This window comes from Lepidochelys kempii, chromosome 2 (assembly GCF_965140265.1).
Source record: "Lepidochelys kempii isolate rLepKem1 chromosome 2, rLepKem1.hap2, whole genome shotgun sequence".
In the NCBI taxonomy this organism is placed as follows: domain Eukaryota; kingdom Metazoa; phylum Chordata; order Testudines; family Cheloniidae; genus Lepidochelys; species Lepidochelys kempii.
In genome coordinates, this window is record NC_133257.1 from 258,453,183 (window position 1) to 258,472,662 (window position 19,480).

At 45.6% G+C, this 19,480-nt stretch overlaps 1 protein-coding gene across 3 annotated transcripts in view; it reads left to right on the forward strand.

Annotated features, from left to right (window-relative positions):
- Positions 1–1,003: 1,003 nt before the first annotated feature.
- PLCD1 (phospholipase C delta 1) overlaps positions 1,004–19,480 on the forward strand; it is a 92,267-nt gene continuing 73,790 nt past the window's right edge. For 2 of the 3 annotated variants that reach the window (XM_073334723.1, XM_073334725.1), the window contains exon 1: positions 12,439–12,684. In XM_073334723.1, the coding sequence (XP_073190824.1) occupies positions 12,585–12,684 (100 nt within the window). In that variant the 5' untranslated portion in view covers positions 12,439–12,584. Of the gene's footprint in view, positions 1,218–12,438; positions 12,685–19,480 lie in introns of those variants that run through there. The other variant, XM_073334724.1, reaches the window with a different exon arrangement.

A 19,480-nucleotide genomic window follows, 5' to 3' on the forward strand; every position in this document is an offset into this window, starting at 1 on the left:
ATACTGTACTCATTTTGTTTTGAAAACTTTTTCTTTTTGTGTTTTATTTTTTGGCTGGGCTTTGCTACTTTTTTACTTTGATCCTCTTTCCCAGTAGACAATAGCAAAACTGGGAGTTGAAGGGACTAGGTGAGCTAATATCACTTGTTTTCAACATCTGTGCCCCAGATCTTCAGCTGCGGCAAACTGGCAAAGTTCCACTGATGGCTATAAATCTATGCCGATTTATACCAGCTGAGTCTCTTGCACTGTATCTCTTCTAGTTTTGTATCCAAATGCCCCTGATTAAAAAACAATTAGTTTTTTGGGGGAGGTTTTTTCCCCAAACTGGAGCACTCTACTCCCACCATGCAAGCAGTCAGCAGTGCCTTTCTGTTGTAGACCAAAATGTAACTCAAGAACAGGGAAAGGCGTCTGTAGAAAATCAATTTAACAGAGTAAAATTTTGGGGCAGGGCAGAGTTCTTTTACATTCCACCTCTGTGTCTAGAATTTATAGCCTGTAAATTCTCCCCTCTCTAAGTTCCTGTGTCTATTCTGAGTGTGCTTGTGGTTTGCAGATTCTATTTCTGCTCTTGGCAATTTGTTCCACACACATTTACTCCCTTTGCAGAATGCAATTTCTCCTGACAAGCCATTTAGTCTTACTGCCCAGGCTGTGGCTTCTGTAAGTGTCTCTCTGAATTGGGGGCTTCTTACCCTCTGGGATAGTTTTGTGGCATCCACTTTCTTCTGTGAACCGTAAATGTCTCTGAAAAGAGCAGACAGTGAATGAAAGGGTGTTTCTGCCAATCTCAGCCACAGCAGAAACAGGGTTGGGATGAACCAATGGGCGGAGGCCTAGATTTCCACTGCAGGCAGGGACATGAGAGCTGGGAGGGGTCTGTGCTGTGGGCAGAGCAGGCAGTTGGGCTCTTGGCCTCTCATAATTAGTCTCTGTGTTGTGGCTGTAGCAGCTCTCGGCTGCAACAGAGAAATAAATGAGTCACCAGCCCAGAGGAATACGTCCACGCAAAGTGAGGGTCCAGCGATACCAACCAGCCTGGCTAACAGACTTGTCAGTAGGACAGAAAACAGAGTGAGCCTGGCACGTCAGGCTCCCACACCAAGTCACATTCCAACATCTGGGCATATCTGTTCCAGGAGCTCTTTGCTGCTGCTTCACATCTGCACTTTTCCCCACAATGGAATACAGTGGCAGTTTCTTTCCTTGCAACAGTAAGTCAATAGTGGGGACTATAAATATCTATGCATTTGCCTGGCTTTTTCTAACTCCTCCAGAAGGGAGTGTGGGCGTGCGTGTAAAACTTTATATAGAACCATTGCAGGGAGTAATGTTACAGGGATGTGTCACTGGTCAAACCTTGCACCAAGGAAACAACTGATATTTCTTTTTCATTGGGATTATTTGTGTGTGTCGGAATGTGTTTCAAGGCTGTGGAGTTGTGATAATATGAATGGAAGATTCCAAAAAGTTATGCTTCAACTATCCTTTTGAAACACACTAAAATTTCTTCATGATGAGACTGAGGCTTTGTCTACACTGCACTTTTGTCCATAAAACTTTTGTCATTCAGGGGTGTGAAACCACTCCCACCCCGACATCAAAAGTTTTACCAAAGAAAAGCACCGGTGTGGACCCTTGTTGGGGGTGGATTTATTTTGTCGGCGGGAGACCTCTCTCCTGCTGACAAAGAGCGACTACACTGCACACCTTTTAGCGGCACGGCTGGAGCGGCACAGCTGTGTCACTAAAAGATGCGTAGTGTAGACATAGCCTGAGACAATGGGACAGGACAGATCCTCAGCTGGTGTAAACTGTCCTAGCCCCTTTGAAATCACTGGCGCTATGACAGTTCACACCACCTGAGGAGCTGCTTCCCAGACACGATAAAAGCTACTTTAAAAATGTATCTGAAATGAAGAAATCTCCTCTTCCTTTCCAGTGAGGGAGACTTGTGTGGTCTGAATCCATGTATTTACAACGACTAGGACACTTGATAACAGGAAGAGGAGTTAATCAGATCTCCCTTATTCCCTTCCTCAACTTTACTATGTTATTATGTTACCACTTCATGTTATTTTATTCTCTTTAATGAGCAGAAACAGATAAGCACCATGCATACCTATGGTTTATGTACTATAATGGGATATTATGATGTTGAAAGAGTGTGTTCAAAGTGCCTATTCTTTTTCAGAGGCATCTGTTTAGGTGATCTCTTGTTATAGAGGCAATTTAAACTGAAATATATAGATAGATAAATGAATAAGTGCCATGCATATCTGTGGCACTAAATATAATCAGCCATTTTCAACGAGAGAAATGGGGGCGGGGGGTAAGCTCCCACATGCTCAGGATATCTTTCCTCCAGGTTTGTCAGATGTTAGAAATCCGTCTGTGGGGTGAAATTGGGGTTAATATTAGTCATTGCAGGGGAATTATTCATTATTTTCATTATTCATCAGGGAAAAGAAAGGCGAGAAAGGCATCTGAAACTGTGAGGAATCATTCCCATTCTGACTTCTAGGTCATTTTTAAGTGGATACTATTGAGTCTTGGGAACTGGCTAGTTGTTAGACAGGATTTCAGTGGCTGTTTGTATTCTTCACTGTTTGTCTGAAGCAAAAAAGTAAATACTGCATAATCTTAGAACTTTTTTTTAAAATGGCAATTTTAAAGATTAGAGCCCTTTCATGCACACACACAAGCACAGCAGTACCTTCACATGCCAAACTGCTCAGGTGAGCAGCGTTACTACTCACATGCTTACCTATGTGCAGGATCAGGGGAAATATGGACCCATCATGTATGTCAAAGTGTCTAAACCGCACAGATTCTCTGGTGATAGGTGCATTGTAAAATGGGTGGGCAGTGTGGCAGATAGACGTTGAGGCTCCTTCTGTTTCTAAATCTGGGTCTAGTGGAGATATAATAATTAATGTATATTACAAAATTAATTAACAAAGAGAAGAACATCAGAAGAAACAACAAGCACAGAATAATTCTGAGCTTAATGAATCCGGTGGTTCTTAAAAAATTATCTGGGTATATTTTACTTAATCAGTTCTCTACCTGCGGCATACAATAGTTTAATCTCCTATGGGCTGTAATACGTTGGTACTAAACGGTAGCTAGCAGGTACTGGGTGGTGTTGGTAGCCTGTTATATACAGGAGGTCAGATTGGATGATATGGGGGGTCTCGTCTGGCCTTAAACACTATGACTCTAAAGACATTAAAGGGATCGTACAGACTAAAAAGCCATAAGAGTCCAATACGTGTATTGCAAGCTAGTGAAAGTGCGCTCAGTGAATTTGTAGGCTGGTTTGTTAAAGAGAGATGGGCGGAGAGCTGGACTGGTCAAGTTTTGCCAGTTACACCAGTACAGCTCCAATCAATTAACTTTTCTGTGCCTCATGTCTGGATTTGTTTGGTTCAACTGTAGGCACCTCAAGGCTCAGATCTTATCTTATTATTTGTTCTGTAAAATGCCATCTCCATTTATTGGGCAAGAAATCAGCCGGATTCTGCAGTCCGTTAATTGTTTCTCTTCTGCCTCTACCTGGCGTTTCTATCACAGTTCATCAGTTAAAACATGGCCTATACGGTGTGCGAAGGGCCACAGCCACATTTAAGGAAGGCTACTGCATTCTGCTGCAGCAAAAATACTGGAGCGGGAGTCAACAGTAAAGGGGTTAGAAGTATTCATAAAATCCTTATTGAATGATTCACTTTCTTGTTTCCCATGTCCCCATCAGGGTCCTGAGGATTGTCCCCTTCCCCTCCCTGAATTAAACCCTTGAAGCCATATGTCATAGTCCTCTATCTTTTCTACCTGGGGCACTGGACCAGCTCTGTTTGGAATCTAACACTGTTAGGCAGAGAGGGGTTCCTGTTGAGTCGTCTGCAGCCATCTCTTCACCTCCCCAAAGGTTTGGCACTGTGCTGATCTTTGCAGCACAGTTAATTCCTGATAGGGAAAGGCAGGGACCAGGACTCTCGGTTACACTGGAGAGGATTCCTAACCCACACATAACTAACCTCAGGGGTTGAATAGTGATGGTAGCACCCAAAGCCCCGAGTTGGGATTGGGACCCTGTTGTGCTGGGTGCTGAAATGCACATGGACCCCAGGGTGAAGACCAGGCCCAAGCACAGACAAAAATAATATGTGGGGCAACAGTTCAGGCATGCCAGCATGTGGAGGCAGAGCTGTAGGGTGGATTTGTGCGGGGATGGGCCTTCATGAGGAACTTGAAGAGGAAGAAGGAGCACACTTGGCAAGTCGGGAGGCTGCTCCATGCAAAGGGGCAGGGATAAAGCTGAGAGTGGGAGAGGGCAATGAGGGGAGGTGAAAAGTTTGGAAGGGGTGCAAGGAATGGGGGAGAGGGGGAAGGGAGAGCAGAGATAGAGCTGAGATTGTGCGGGGCAAGGAAGGCCAGGATGAGGATCTTCAACTGCTGACCTTGAATGCACAGCACTGGCAGGCAGGGCCGGCCTTACGGGTGGGCAGTGTGGCAGACTGCCCTGGGTGCTGTGGTCGAGGGGAGGGGTGCCGTGGAGGCAAGGAGCAGGGCAAGGCTGGGGTGTGAGGCTGTGGAAGGGAGCTTGGGGCAATGTGGGGGAGAGGCAGCAGATCCTGGGGGCAATGGAGGGTGGGGAGCCTGGTGAGGCAACACGGGCCAGGGGTGCCAAAATACAAGTTCTCCCAGGGCGACATTTTCCCCAAGGCCAGCCCAGCTGGCAGGCATCATTGCAAATGATGTGGGGAGCAAAGAATAATTCCACCTAACACACCGATGAAAGAGATGTAACCAAGTGTGGCTGCAGGAAAGCCACAGAGAAGTATGATGTGCTTGTAGATAACCCTGTCTCCTGTGACCGTGCAATTTCACACGATTCCCAGTTAACACCATACATAGGTCCCAACTTGCTGGAAACTCAGGCCCCAGGTTCACTGAAGGGCTTCTGAACCTTTCTGCAAACAAGGGCTATATTTTGAATTGGTAGCAAACCCCCCAAAGCTGGGAAATTCTCCCTGCTTTTCAGCTTCACTCTGAAGCTCGGAACCATAGCCCGGTCCATGCTAGCAATAATCTAACCAGGTTTGGGGGAGAATTATTACACGGACCAGGACCCCATTGTACTAGGTGCTGTACAAACACAGAACAAAAAGAGTCCCTGCCTCCAAGAACTTACAATCCAAATTTAAGAGAAGTTTCAGTAATGTGGTTTCGTCAACGGAAGTGAAATATTGTTACATGAAACAGCTTTCCTAACTGGTTTAGTGGTTCCACATTACTTCTCCAACAACACCATCAGATGCACTCAACCATGTCAAGTGAGAACAGGATTCAAAACCCAGTCCCCGAGCAGCATTCAAACACTGCTCTGAAATGCAGTTTTTGAATGGCTGAAAAATTACTTATTGCAGGCAGACCCCATGCTAGTATTTGAAAGTGGCAGCGTGGCCACAGATTCAGAGAGATCCCTGGAACGGCCTGGCAGGGGTTTAAAGTGAACATCCGTGGCTCAACAGGTAAACTTCAAAGCCCTCACAAGACAAAATGGATCAGTGCTAACACCAGTAAAAGGATCTCTCAAGCACATTCGCTGTTGTGAAGGGAGGAGTGGAGCAGGCAGAGAAATTCTAAGTCTAAGCAAACCTGCAGTGAAATATGAGGCTAGAAACCACATTGCCTGCTTTGTGAATTAGCTTATTCCTAGCGTCACCACAAGGTGGAACTTGTTACATATTCTATGTACTAGACGATGCAAAACTAAATGCAAACAACTGTGAAGCGGCAGAATCATAGGCCTGGAAGTCACTACTTTCCTTGGAAGCATGGGACACACTGGACAAGCCAAGGGTATTGTTGATGAGGAATTTCTTTGTTCTTCTGCCGCGGGTTCTTTTAAACTTATAGAGATATGTAAGTAACATAAATGCTTAGCTAGAAGATGGTGTGTAGGGCCATGGAGAGCAATTCTGCACTTCTCACCAGCAGTAAATTCACTAAGAAAAATGAAATCTACCCCCAGGAAGTGTCACCTTCGGTCTCTCTTAGATTCCTTCCTCAACACAGTTTGAAAGCTCTAGTGCAGATTATGGTGTGTAGAGAATGATGGCTGATTAGAAGGGAAGTTAGCCCTCTAACACTGAGACGACCTGGGAATTACTTACAATGGCTAAGAGTGTCTGAAGTGCTGTTACATGCATCTTGACTGTCTCAGTTGCTGTAATAGGCATATTGCATACATAGTTTCGCCTCACAACAGTTTTACACTGGTATAACTCCATTGACTTCAACAGAGTTACTCCAGATCTACACTGGAGTAACAGAGCACAGAATCTGTCCTCAAGGGTGGCAAAGTGATGTCTCGCCGGGCAGTCTGAATAGCAGTAATAATGTAGGTTTCAGAGTGGTAGCCGTGTTAGTTTGTATCAGCAAAAAGAAGGAGGAGGACTTGTGGCACCTTAGAGACAAACAAATTTATTTGAGCATAAGCTTTCGTGGGCTAAAGCCCACTTATACTCAAATAAATTTGTAATATTGCAGTGACCCTGCCTGACACATACTAAGAGCTGGTCTACACTGAAAACTTTCATAGCTACATATCTTAGGATTAGAACGAAAAATCCACACCCCTGAGAGACATAGTTAAACCAATCTAACCCCAGTGTAGACAGCATGAGGTCGATGGAAGAATTCTTCTGTCAACCTAGAAACTGTCTCTTGGGGAAGTGGATTAATTACAGGGGTGGGAGAATCCCCCTCACTGTTGTAGTGTCAACACTGAAGTGGTCCAGTGGCACAGCTGGAGTGTTTTCAGTGTAGACATGGCCTCTGATTAACCTTGAAAGGAACCATAGTCAAGGGAAAGGAGTGCTGTGAAAGCTGAGCGCTCCCCCTTCCCACGGTTCTCATTCCCTTTGACAAATGCTTCTCTATAGAGATTGGTTTCCACAGTGATGTCTTAGGGCCAGATCCTCCTACCCTCACTCACATCAGGCCTGATTCTCAGTTTCTAGTCTCCTTGGGACTGTCCTAGTAGTGTAAAGGGGCCTTAGTGCAGCTGAGAAGTAGCTTATTCTGGGAGTGGTCCCATTGGTTTCAGTAGGGCTAGTCACAAAGAAAGGTGCTGCTCAGCCGGATGAAGAGTATCTGAATCTGGCATTTAATGAATGTTGCCTGGAGGGATTTTTTCAGGGGGTGGATCTGAGTCCTTGCTTTCTCCTCCTGTTTTTAGTTTCTGGAATGCACGTCTACGCTTTGCATTACATGGTTTAGGCCCCATGCAGGAGGAGATGTAACAGTTTGGCTATGGCTGCACTAGAGAGCTTACAGTGGCGCAGTTGCACTGATGCAGCTGTGCTGTTGTAAGCTCTCTGTGTGGCTGCTCTAAGCCGACGGGAGAGAGGTCTCTCTCTCGTTGGCTTAATTTACTCCAGCCCCTGCGAGTGGCAGCAGCTATGTTGGCAGGAGAAGCTCTCCCACCGACACAGTTGCGGTCCACTCCAGCACTTAAATTGGCATCAGTTATGTCACTTGGGAGGGGATGGCTAATTCACACCCTTGAACGGCATAACTTACGTTGACTTCAGCTGTAGTGTAGCTATCGCCTTAGTTCAGTAAACTATGAGTATATCAACATCCCAAATGAAGGCGTGATTGCAGTGCAGGGAGGCATAACTACACAAGCTTTAATCTAGCTGGCAGAGGTAACAGTGGTAGTCAGGATGTGGTGGCATAGCCTTCAGTGTGAACTATCCACCCAGGACAAACCTGCTGGGGATCCTGGACGTGAACTCGGGTTGCTGGCTCACACCAGGGTCTGTGCTGCCGTGTCTTCGCTGTTATCCGTGCTAGCTAGATTAAAGCTTGTACAGGAACACCTACCTGCATTACAATTACATCCTAATTTGCCATAGACCAGGGGAAGTCAATTATTTTTTGTCAAGATCCAAATTTGTTGGTCAAGGTATAGTCAAGATCCAAACTCCAGAGAAAAATAATAAAAAAATAATAACAATAATGATAATGAGTAAATAAAAAGATTTTTGGGGTCCCTTCAAAAGCGTCTGGTGGTCTGGTTTTGGCCCGCCGTCCACTATTGACTACCCCTGCTATAGATGTATGTACTCATAGGGTTGAATTAGAATCGCGGAGCCAATTTTGATTGTGGATCTGGATTTAAATTTTGCAGCATGGTCCCTTCTTTGTATTTTGATGTGAATAGCATATTGTTGTTTTCCCTTGTGTGAAACATAGGTTTGAGTGCAGTTCCTGAGTACCTCGCCCAATGGGCTCATTCCAGCCCCTCCTGAGAGAAGGGAATTAGGAAACTTTTCCCACTTCACCTTTAGACATTCACATTCTTGCAATTCAAGTTCTTTGGAGATCGTATCAGGGGTTTGGGAAGGTACGAGAGGAAACGTAGCGCTGGTTCTTTTCACTATTGTTCAGTACGTTTCTCCAAGGAGCAGTCGGTATCTAATGATGGAGGTGTTGTGCTCATTTTCCAAAAGACAATACAGTGAATGTTCTATTTGCACTAGGCTTATAATTCTGCGGAATAACATTATTCCTATTTTACGTACCATAATGACAGAAAATTTAGCAGACCCCAGTTTTGGGAATATTGTCAGAGTTTGATGCTATTGCCATTTTGTAAGGAATTCTGACATTAACAGGGCAAGCACAGGAAGTGGAGGTGAGGTTACAGTGTCATTTGAAAGATGTATTTTCCTATGTTTACAGGTGTAGGACCTGTAATGTGTGACCTTTGCCTTCTGGGGAAAATTCCCATTGACATCAGCAGGTGTTACATAATGGGCATGTGCTATATAGTCATGATTATTCATGGTACAGGATCTTGCATCTCTTACATAAGAATGAGTGACAGCATCTTAGGTCACCAAAAGGCCTTGTGCTCTGGTTGTGTGAGCATGGGGCTAGGAGCCAAGCATTCCTGTGTTCTAATCCCAAATCAGTCATGAATTTGGGCAAATCAATTAACTTTTCTGTTATTTGTATTACAGTAGTAATCAGTAATCAGACCCCCTTCAAGATCACAGGCCCATTGTGTTAGATGCTGTACAGATGGAGAGTAGAAGGCCAGTTCCTGCCCCCAAAAGCTCAAAAATTGATCTGCTTCCTGTAAAATAATAGTGCTCCCTTGCCTGCCTTTAATAGGAGTGTGGTGGAGAGTAATTACTATATTTGGAAAATGCTTTGAAGCTGTGAACTGTATGTATAATTATTGTTATACATATATATACTCCTTTTCATTCCAAAGAATCCCTAGATGGTTTCCTTTTTACTGTCCCTAGGATCCCCACCTTTCTCTCCATCCAAAGTGCCCACTTCCTTGGCATCTAAGGCCCAGATCCTCAAAGGTATTTAGGCACCTAACTTCCTTTGAAATAAGGCACCTAGGCCTGAGGATCTGGGCCTAAGTACTTCGCTAACTTTGGGACAAGATTCTGCCATCCTTACAATGAGTAGTGCCTTACTGCATGAGTAACCCTATTGAAATCAGTGGGACTGCTCACTAAGGCCCTGATCCTGCAAACACTTATGTACAGGGAAAACTGTAGTCATACGAGTAATCTCATGTGATTTCAATGAGATTGCTCATATGGGTAAAGTTGCATGGTTGAGGAAGCATTCAGAGGACTGGCATCCAAGCAAGGTACTATCCAGTGTGAGTAAGGGTAGGAGAATCTGGCCTGTAACATATACTCGCTGAAGTGTAGCCAGCTCTGGAATGTAACATGATATCCTGTAACACATATTGTGATTAGGTAATACTGTATAACACATAATATCATCCTCTCACCATCAGGAAGATATACGCATCGTTTGTAAAATATGTCACCTTTATGTAACCCCAAACTCCAATGAAATAAAGATCTGTTGTTTCCCAAAGCAAGGCTTTCTGGCTCAAAGCCTTCACCTTTGTTTTAAAACCAAACAGAGTTTCCTGTCTCCAAAGCCCCAAAGTAAAATCTAGCTTGCACATTGCTGTGTTTGTGATCCGCCTAACCTGGATAAATGCCCGTACTGCTCCAGAAGGTTTGTCCAACTTCAGTGAAGGGGGACAAGTCTTTACTCAGAACAATATTGAAGATCAGGTAGCTCTTGCACTTGAGCAACCTGCATTGTTTAAAAATGAATTAGTACTGGTAAGAACAGTAAGCAGAGATGTTCTGTGTGCTCCAAGGTGGAACCCTAGGGGAGTGACACTAGCTGCTGCCAGGTCAGCAAGACATGTTAAAGGAAGCAAACTGCCAGTGTTGCCAGGTGATTGACGCTATGCTATGGTGCTTTGTTTTTCTGTTTAATTAGGCTGGTATCCAGTGCCATGCTGTGTGAATTCCAAGTGCTGTTTAGAGCCCAGTCTTGCAGTCCATAGATATTATAAGACCTATTAGATCATCCAGTCCATCTCCAGCCAAGGTAGGATTGCTCCCTAGAGTCCATAACTCCCAATGGGAGCCTTGCCAGAGAACACTCTGCAGGAGCAGGCCCTTACACATCTGTGAAGAAGTCCCCCCCCCCCCCCAGTGATTTACTTATAAGTGAGAAATTTCCCCCTCTAACCTGTCTACTCCCTGGTTAAAATGGTCAGTAACTTCCTAGCCAGAGAATGCATTTCCCCTATCCTCTAGTTATTTGTCTGTGGTTTGCAATCACATTGGCTAAATATGACAACATCTTGTTTGTTTACTGCAGTTCCAAGATCCATCAGTGGCTCACACTGATCCCCGAGGCATTTCACTATTAAACTCTGCAGAGGGCAGTGGCAAATTATTCTGATCATGTCCTCGGGTTTGATCAAAGGAACCAGATTCTCAGTGCTGACGCATGAGTTTTGATTTATGGTTTCCATGAAAGGTGTAGTGAGAATGGACAGAGTGTAGTGGCACTAGATTAAAGTGCCCCCCCCCACCCCTCCGCGTACTAAAGAAACTCTTTTCTCTGCCACTTGGAGTTTTGATCTAAAAACCAATGACTAGCTTAGACTCCTTATGGAGAGACTAAAACCAGGGTTAGAAATAAATAGTAGCTTACTCTTATCACCGCTAGATCTCAAAGCCTGAAAGGAAGGAGGTCAGTAGCATTGCCCTCACTTTACAACTGGGGGAAGTGAAGATGCAGAGAGGTGAAGTAACTTCCCCAAAGTTACCCAGCAGGACAGTGACAGAACCCAGCTCTCCTGAGTCCCAGTCGGTTCTCTGTCCACTAGGCAGCACTGCTCCTCTCCTTGTTACCCACACAAGAAGTGCGCATGGGGCAGGAACTGTAGGAAATTTTAGGGAAACAAGGCTAGTGTAGCGAAGACCTCACCTCTAAAAGTGGCAGCCAGGATTTAGAAAAGAAAGATGCTCTGCTCTTTTGGAGCTTGTCTTATGCCTTATATTTCAGTAGTCTTTAGAGGCCCCAGCTAGATCATGGCTCCATTGTGCTGGGCCAGGGGCCCCCAACGTCGTGCCTGCGGGCGCAATGGTGCCTGCCGAGGCAGTTGTGTGCACCCGCAGGACACCGCGGTGCCGAAATGCGGCCGCCGAGCACGGCTGCCGTACAGCCGCCCACCGAAATGTTTCTCGGAGGCATTTCAGCGGCGGGGTGTCTTCTGGGAATAGGAATATGCTATTCCCACAGAAAGGATGGGGACCACTGTGCTAGTGACCCAAAGAACTCCCAGTACAAGTAGATAAGACAGACAAAGGGCGGGAGAAGGGAAATATTATCCCAGTTTTGCAGATGGGGAAGGGAGCCACAGAGTAAGTGACTTGCCTGGGGTCACACAGGAAATCTTTGGCAGAACTGGGCCCTGGACCCAGATGCCCAGTCCAGCGCATGCACCACAACGGATGCAAACGCAGGGGTGCTGGGGGTACGGTAGCACCCTGGGGCTTGAAGTGCTTTCCATCACAGGCAGGGCTTACAGTTTTGTTCAGTGGGTCTCAGCACCCCCCCCCCCCCCCGCTATCCAAACTGTTCCGGTTCCACTGCACAAAATGCACAGGTCTCGGGCGCACTGGGGCTCTCGTACCCCTATTTTCACGCGCTGAAGGATGCGCTTTAGCCCCTCTGCCCCCCCAGGGGCTGCTAGCCTACGACCAGCCGCGCTGGCGACGTTGTCAGGCTGGCTCCAAACCATCCTTTGCGGCCGGTGCCTCTCTGAGCCCGCTGAGCCGACACGCCCCGAGCAGCGGCGGGGGGCGGGGGGGCGGGCAGCTGGGAATTTTATTGCCCCTGGCGGTGGCGCGCAAAGAGTTTAATTGCGGGGCGACTTGGCCCTTCGCCACCGCGGGAGCTGCTGCGACTTCTCCTCCAATCTCTGCTGCCTGCGAGCAAGCCGGGAGGAGAGACATGCCCAGCGCCACACCCCCAGCCTGCCTCCTCCCTCTCCTGCCGCTGGTGCTTCCTGAAGCTTGGGACGTTGTTTAATAACAATCTCTGGGGGCTCGGGGGGGGGGGACGGACTTGCCGGATCAGAGCAGGACAAGGGCGGCTGACTGCTCCCCAGTCCGCTCCAGCAGCCCCGTGCCTCTCCCTGGATCCCAGGCTGGACCATGCAGTGCTTCTGGAGACAGCCCAAGCAGAGCAAATCCCAGGACAGCGTCTCGCAGGAGCAGAGCAAGAGAGTGGCAAGGCAGAATGGCATCCGGCTGGGTAAGGGGCGAGTCAGAGCCAATTCCTCGGTGCTGGGTTCCTGGCGGCCACTCTAAATCTGGTCTTTGGCACTCTCTTCCTAGCGGTGGCAGGGGCCCTGGTCTCGACCCCACCCAAAAGTAAGCCCCCGAAACTATTTTTAAACTCCGGAGGTTTCTTTTCGCTAACCACCGGCCTCCAGATGTGCAAGCTGGTTGGTTTCAGGCATGGAGGAAGATTGGATCTTTTGGGCAAAGAGGCCATTTCGAAATCACTTCTTGTTCCCCTTATGCTGAAATATAACTGAGCTGTTGATGGCTATACGGTGGATGTATAGGGCACAGTGATTTTCCACTCTGGTTTTAGTACTTATCAGGACTACATTATTAATTATTATTATTTTCTTATTATTTATTATTATTACTATGGAGTCTAAAGTTGCATTCAAGGGTCTGAATTAGATTGATTACAAAAAACCGGAGGAAATTCAGAGCAAGTTTCCTAACCTCTACGTTATTCACCGATCACTGATTAATGTTGTGTGAATTTACACCAGGGATGATTTTGTTCTTAGCGTCTTTCCTCTCAGCAGATATACCCTGGCTACAAGGGTGCTGGTGGAAGTTGGAGGAGTTTCAGAATTTACTGCAGCATTGCTCTGAATTTTATCCAAAAGACCTGTTTGCTTTTTTAAACTAACACCATTAGATCTGAGCTACTGCAGATAGTAGACACAGGGTGTGGGTGTGTTACAGTAGTTGAAATTTAAAATAGTGTCAAAGCATATAAATCTTACTCATCTGTAGACGATATGGAGATGCCTATTGTTACAGTCTCATGTACACATCTCATGAGTGCCTCTGTCTTCTGGGTCTCTATTTCAGCGCCATCACTGAAATTTTCACTGTAAGGTTGGGACCGATCATGTGTTGGGGTTACAAAGGGTGTCATTTTTAGGGTCTTTAAATTGTAATCCTTCCTGGTCAGGGACTTTGTTTGTGAAGGCTCATCTACTCTGTAGTATTGTATGTTGTCGGGACACTATTTTACCATTATTAAATATGACACATTTCACTCTAAATATTGTACATTAAATAGCCCAGGATTATGTGGTTGGTATTTACTGGGGAGAGGGGAATAGTATCACGGGGTTGGAAGGGACCTCAGGAAGTCATCTAGTCCAACCCCCTGCTCAAAGCAGGACCAATCCCCAACTAAATCAGAAGGTGGCTGCCTTTCTGAAACCATATTTAGGGAGATTTAAAAATTTTTTTTTTGACCCATACAAAGATATGTGGATAATTTGAGGGTCAAAATATATTTTGTATAATGCAGAGGCTGCTAACTAAGTAAGGCCCCAGTCCTGCAGCCTAATCTTTGCAGGTTTAGGACCTAAGGTGGAAATCGACCAGTGTGGAGGGCTTGGTAAAGGCCCTCAATGCGAAGTATGCCTACTATTTTCCCAATTTAAGTTCTGTTATTATCATATAACTGGAAAGAAATGTCCTTAGCATACTCTGTAATGTTCGCAAGATCTTTAAATAACCTGGTAATAAAACTGGTGTGTATTGTGACTGTGGTTTCTTTCATGCAAAAACTTCTGAAGCCACAGTGGATGGATCTCCCATTGATGCAGAAAGTAGATATTCAAAGCAAGTCCCATTAGCTCCAAACAGGATATTAGACAAGAAAATCTTGTCAATGGGAAAATCAAGTCTGAGATAAAGAGCCTGCTAAGAAAAGATTTGTTTATAGAAAGTAGTTCAAATAAACGCCTAGGAGCGTTGTCCCATTGGCATTGCTGTCTCTCTCTGGTATTTATCTGGGATCTATTACCATAATATCTGAGGACCTCACAGTCTCTGATGTATTTATCTTTGTGGCATCCCTGTGGGGTAGGGAGGGACTGTTATTCCCATTTTACAGAGGGGGAACTGAGGCACAGAAGAGTGACGTGACTTGCCTAAGCAGGGTTGCTGGAACAGTTTGTATAGTGGGGGTGCTGAGAACCATTGAACCAAACTGTAAACCCTGTATATGATGGAAATCATGTCAAGCCCGGGGATACCAGAGCACCGCCAGCTCCAGCACCTATGTACCTAAGGTTACATAGGAAGTCTGTGATGGAAGAGGGACTCAAACGTAGGTCTCCTAACGCCTAGGCTAGGGCCCTAACCACTGGACCATCCTTCTTCTGGAGAGCAAAACCCACAGTTATCCTCAGAGCAGTTATACCGCAGACAGTGCCCGCTCATCTATACCAGTGTGCTTTCACACTTTGGAAAGAGGGTAGCTCACTCTGGACTTCGTGTCACTATTGGTATGGCTGAGATTTGAACAACTATTCTCTAGCCAAAAGGACCTGTGTCAATATAGAATCATAAAAGCGTAGGACTGGAAGGGACCTTGAGAGGTCTTCTAGGCAGTCCCCTGCACTCAAGACCAGAGTAAACGTTATCAGTCATTCTAGACCATCCCTGACAGGTGTTTGTTTAACCTGCTCTTAAAAACCTCCAGTGATGGAGATTCCACAACCTGCCTAGGCAATTTATTCCAGTGCTTAACCACCCTGACAGGCGTTTTTCCTAATGTCCAACCTCTAAGCCTCCCTTGCTAGAATTTAAGCCCATTGCTTCTTGTCCTATCCTCAGAGATTAACAAGAATAAGTTTTGTCCCTCCTCCTTGTAAACAACCTTTTATGTACTTGAAAACTGTTATGTCCCCTCTGGACTCTCCAGACTAAACAAACCCAATTTTTCCAATCTTCCCTCATAGGTCACGTCTTCTAGACCTTTAATCATTTTTGTTGCTCCTCTCTGGACTTTCTCCAATTTGTCCATATCTTTCCTGAAATGTGGCTCCCAGAACTGGATGCAATATTCTAGATGAGGCCTAATCAGCGCAGAGTAGAGGAGAAGAATTACTTCTTGGGTTTTGCTTACAACACTCCTGCTAATACATCCCAGAAGAATGTTTGCTTTTTTTGTGTGCAAGTGTTACGCTGTTGACTCATATTTAGCTTGTGATACACTGTGACCCCCAGATCCCTTTCTGCAGTGCTCCTTCCTATACCAGCCTCCAGTGCCCATGGGGGGCAGGAGAAGGGAGCTAGTCACACCCCTCTATCAGCTTCCCCTTTCTTTCCTGAAGTTCTCAGCCTTGCCTTTTCCCTGTCCACTGGTCCTGCCCTCTCTGCTCTCATTTCCTCCTAGCTTCCCTGCCTCCTTGCTCTCTCCCATCCTGTTCCTTGCAGACTCTTTCCCTGGAACCGCCCTCTGCCCAGGTCATCCAAGGTGACTGCTTTCTTGGTTCAGATTCCTCCTAAAGTCCATATGTCTTCTGCCCAGCCTCTCAGTGTTAGTTGGAAGAGCTGTGATGCACCTACTAGCAAACCATGCAGGGCTCTGTAGCCTCTCTCTGGCCACCCAGGTCATGTGTGTCCGTAGAGACTTGTGTCCTCACATGCAATTTGGTGTTCCGTGATCCCGCTGGAAGCAGCGGGAGTATTCGCTAGGCTGTCGGATCAGGCCCTTAGTCTTCAAGCTCCTTGGGACAGGGATCGTGTCTTCCACTGGGTTTCGTACAGCGCCAAGCGTATTGTCAGCACTTGACATTATTTTCCCATTGATGCCCGTGTTTAATGTATTGTGGCAGCAGGATGTAAAGTTTGTGCATAACACAGTGCATGTGTGTAATGGAACATGTTACGGTTAATGGGTGTTACTCACTACGCATTCATGTACTGATCAGTTCCTTCCACGCTCAGATCTGCATTATCTTCTCCACTGTGTGAAATCCCTTCCCACCCATTTCATAGTGACAGAGGCAGCAGTGGAGCTGGAAGCAGGGCCAAGAGCTGTGCTGGGGTGGAGGCACAATACCTCCACCTGGCTGATGCTGGGCTTCCGTAGATTCTCCCCGGAGCTGCATGAATCTCATCCATCTGTGAGCCTGGGGGATCTCGGCAATTGCTGGTTCCATGAGTAGAGTGAACCCTACCCAGGAATGATCTGAGGGGAAAGGCTCATGTTCTCCCCCAAACCCAGAACTTTCCTGTGGGAGTTTCCTAGAAGAAGAAAGTGATCAGCAGGTATCCTAGAAATCATTTTCCCATGAAAAAATGCAGAATTTGCTTTTTTACAGAAGATCTTTAGTTTTTACATTTTGTGAAAAAAATAAAAACACCTATTAACTATGAACTAAATTTTACTGAAAGTACCAGTGACGCTTGTTCAGTACGTGCGACCTCCTCCACTGGTGGTTGATTGTTGAATGGCTTTAAATTTACAGTGGAACCCCATTTATCTGATTTAATTGGGACTGGAGCCAGATCGGATAATCAAAAATTGGGATGATTAGGAGAACTGGCAAAGAGCTTTCTATCCCTTATTTTAAGATGGGAGAGGGGCTCGAGCGGTCATTCCCTTGCCGTGCTGACAGCTGGAGCCCACTCACCTGGGGCTGACCACCTGAATCCTGCCACTGTCAGACTGATGGTTCTGTTAATGGAGAACTTGGATAAATGAGGTTCAACTGAATATCAATAAAACATTGTGTTCAGCTGATACCTGTATATATTGTGGCCTGGGAAACAAAAGTTCAGCGTTTCGTTTTAATCACAGAAAAATGCTGATTTTTATGGTTTTTTTTATCACGGTGATCCCTGGTGATCAGGTCCTAGTTTAATTAACTTTGATCACCACCCAATGAGAGAAAGCTCAGAGGCCCAGTGGTGCTCTCAGACAGAGAGGTGTGTAACAAATGTAATATCCAAGGCAGTGCTGGGGAAAGAGAGACCTCGATAACCTTGCCAGGATCTCCATCTCATTTCTCATCTCCTCTAATACCCTTTGCCTCTGACTCCTTGAGCCAGCCTGAGGATCTCGGCCTACTTCTCGGCTTCTTTAAAGTAATCTAGTGCTGGTGAAATCTATTACAAGGAAAACGCCTGGAGAGTGAAGTCTGCTGTCTTTCCACAGGGCAACAGGCAACATGACAGAGGTGGATGGAGGAAGTGTTCAGGTGCTGTGCCCTGGAGGAGATCACCGAGCAATGACTTGGTGGGATCCCGGAGAGATTAAGGCCCAGGGCTCCTGGACCGTGTTCCCACTTAGCTATAAACTCCCAGGGTGATATTGGACAAGTTGCGCGTTAACGTCCCAAGGCCTGAGTTTCTGTGTAAAGTGGCTATGATAATACTCACCCATTTCACAGAGTGTGGTGAGGTTAGTTACTTAATGTTTGTAAGGTGTTGTGAGAGCCTTGCTAGGAAGGTACTTGAAATCCCAAAATCCAGAGTTATTTTTACCCAGATTTCGGGCTGTGCTTAGGAACCTAAAATGTTACCTTTGGTCTGATCCACTACAGCACAATCTTTCTGCCTCTTCTCTAGCCTACAAGCACACACCGGTGCAGTTGTCCGCATACTCCTGGCCCTGCTGTTGTTGTTATTATATATTACTTGTATTACCATGACATCTACGAGTCCCAGTGATGGACCAGGGCACCCCTGTGCTAGTAGCTTTACAAACACAGAACAAAAAAGACAGCTATCTCAAGCTGGCCACACCAGTTTTGGGGGCTGGCTCATAAACTCTGAATGTTTGGGGTTGGCAACACTGACTCAGGTGATCAGCTGTTCCTCCCCCTATCCCCAGCTCAGCCTGTAGCTTAAAGACACATTTCAGCTCTAAGTATGATGCTGTTATACCTCCTTCAGTTGTAGCTAAGCCTAGTTAGGTTTCCTGTCTGACCCGTCAGGTGTTTGCTGTTGATGTGTCACAGGAGGTTCTTAGCTGCAGACAAACTAGGTACTAATCAGCTGTGGATTTTCATGCCTGAAATGGTGCCTAAGTAGCCTGTTACCAGCCCCTTCCAGATGGTAGCGGCTCACATCAGCTGTATGTTTAAAGCAGGAATGAAATAAATGACACAATGGAAATCTGCACAACAATCACATTACTATCCCCTAGCCCAGCTCAAATTCCTTTTATCTGTTATGAATCACACTGCAGGAATGACCTTTATGCTGCATTATGTAACACTGGGAAGTGTCCTAGGGAACTGAATTATCCTGATGACTGTGAATACCAATGCGTGCTGCTTAATCAGGAAGATGTTGGCAAAAATTCCACTTAATGGGGTGCATTTGACTAGTGCCAAGGAGTTAAGTGGTGTTTAACCAGCTCTGGATTGTGGCTTTTTATATAGGGCAAGAGGTGTGCATGATACCTCAAAACTGACACATACTGTGTCTGGAGAAGTAAGACGTTATTGTCATCATCTCCCATTCCTATGTTCTTCCCAGCACATGCTCCATATTGTTCATTATAATGTTCTGCCATCTGGTTTCCCCCAAAGGAAATAGCTTAGTGGTCAAAGCATTAAGTTGAGAATTTCTACTGTCTCTGGAACCCCAGGTTCAGATTATTATGACTTTCATTTACAATGTTCACTACGTGTCCCAACCACAATCAGGGCTCCACTGTGCTAGGCACTGCACAAACAAAGACAGGGTGTTTCCTGCTCAATCTTCATATGAATGTTGCTGTCCATTACTATAATATCTCAGTATGTCATAGTCTTCATTGTACAGTAGAAGAAGAGCTGTAAAGCAATTAAAAAAGTTAATTGCGATTGATTGCACTTGTTACTAATAGAATGCTATTTATATAAATATTTTTGATGTTTTCCACATTTTCCAATATATTGATTTCAATTACAACACAGAATACAAAGTGTACAGTGCTCACTTTATATTTTTTAATATTTGCACTGTAAAAATAAAATAGTATTTTTCAATTCTCTTAATACTGT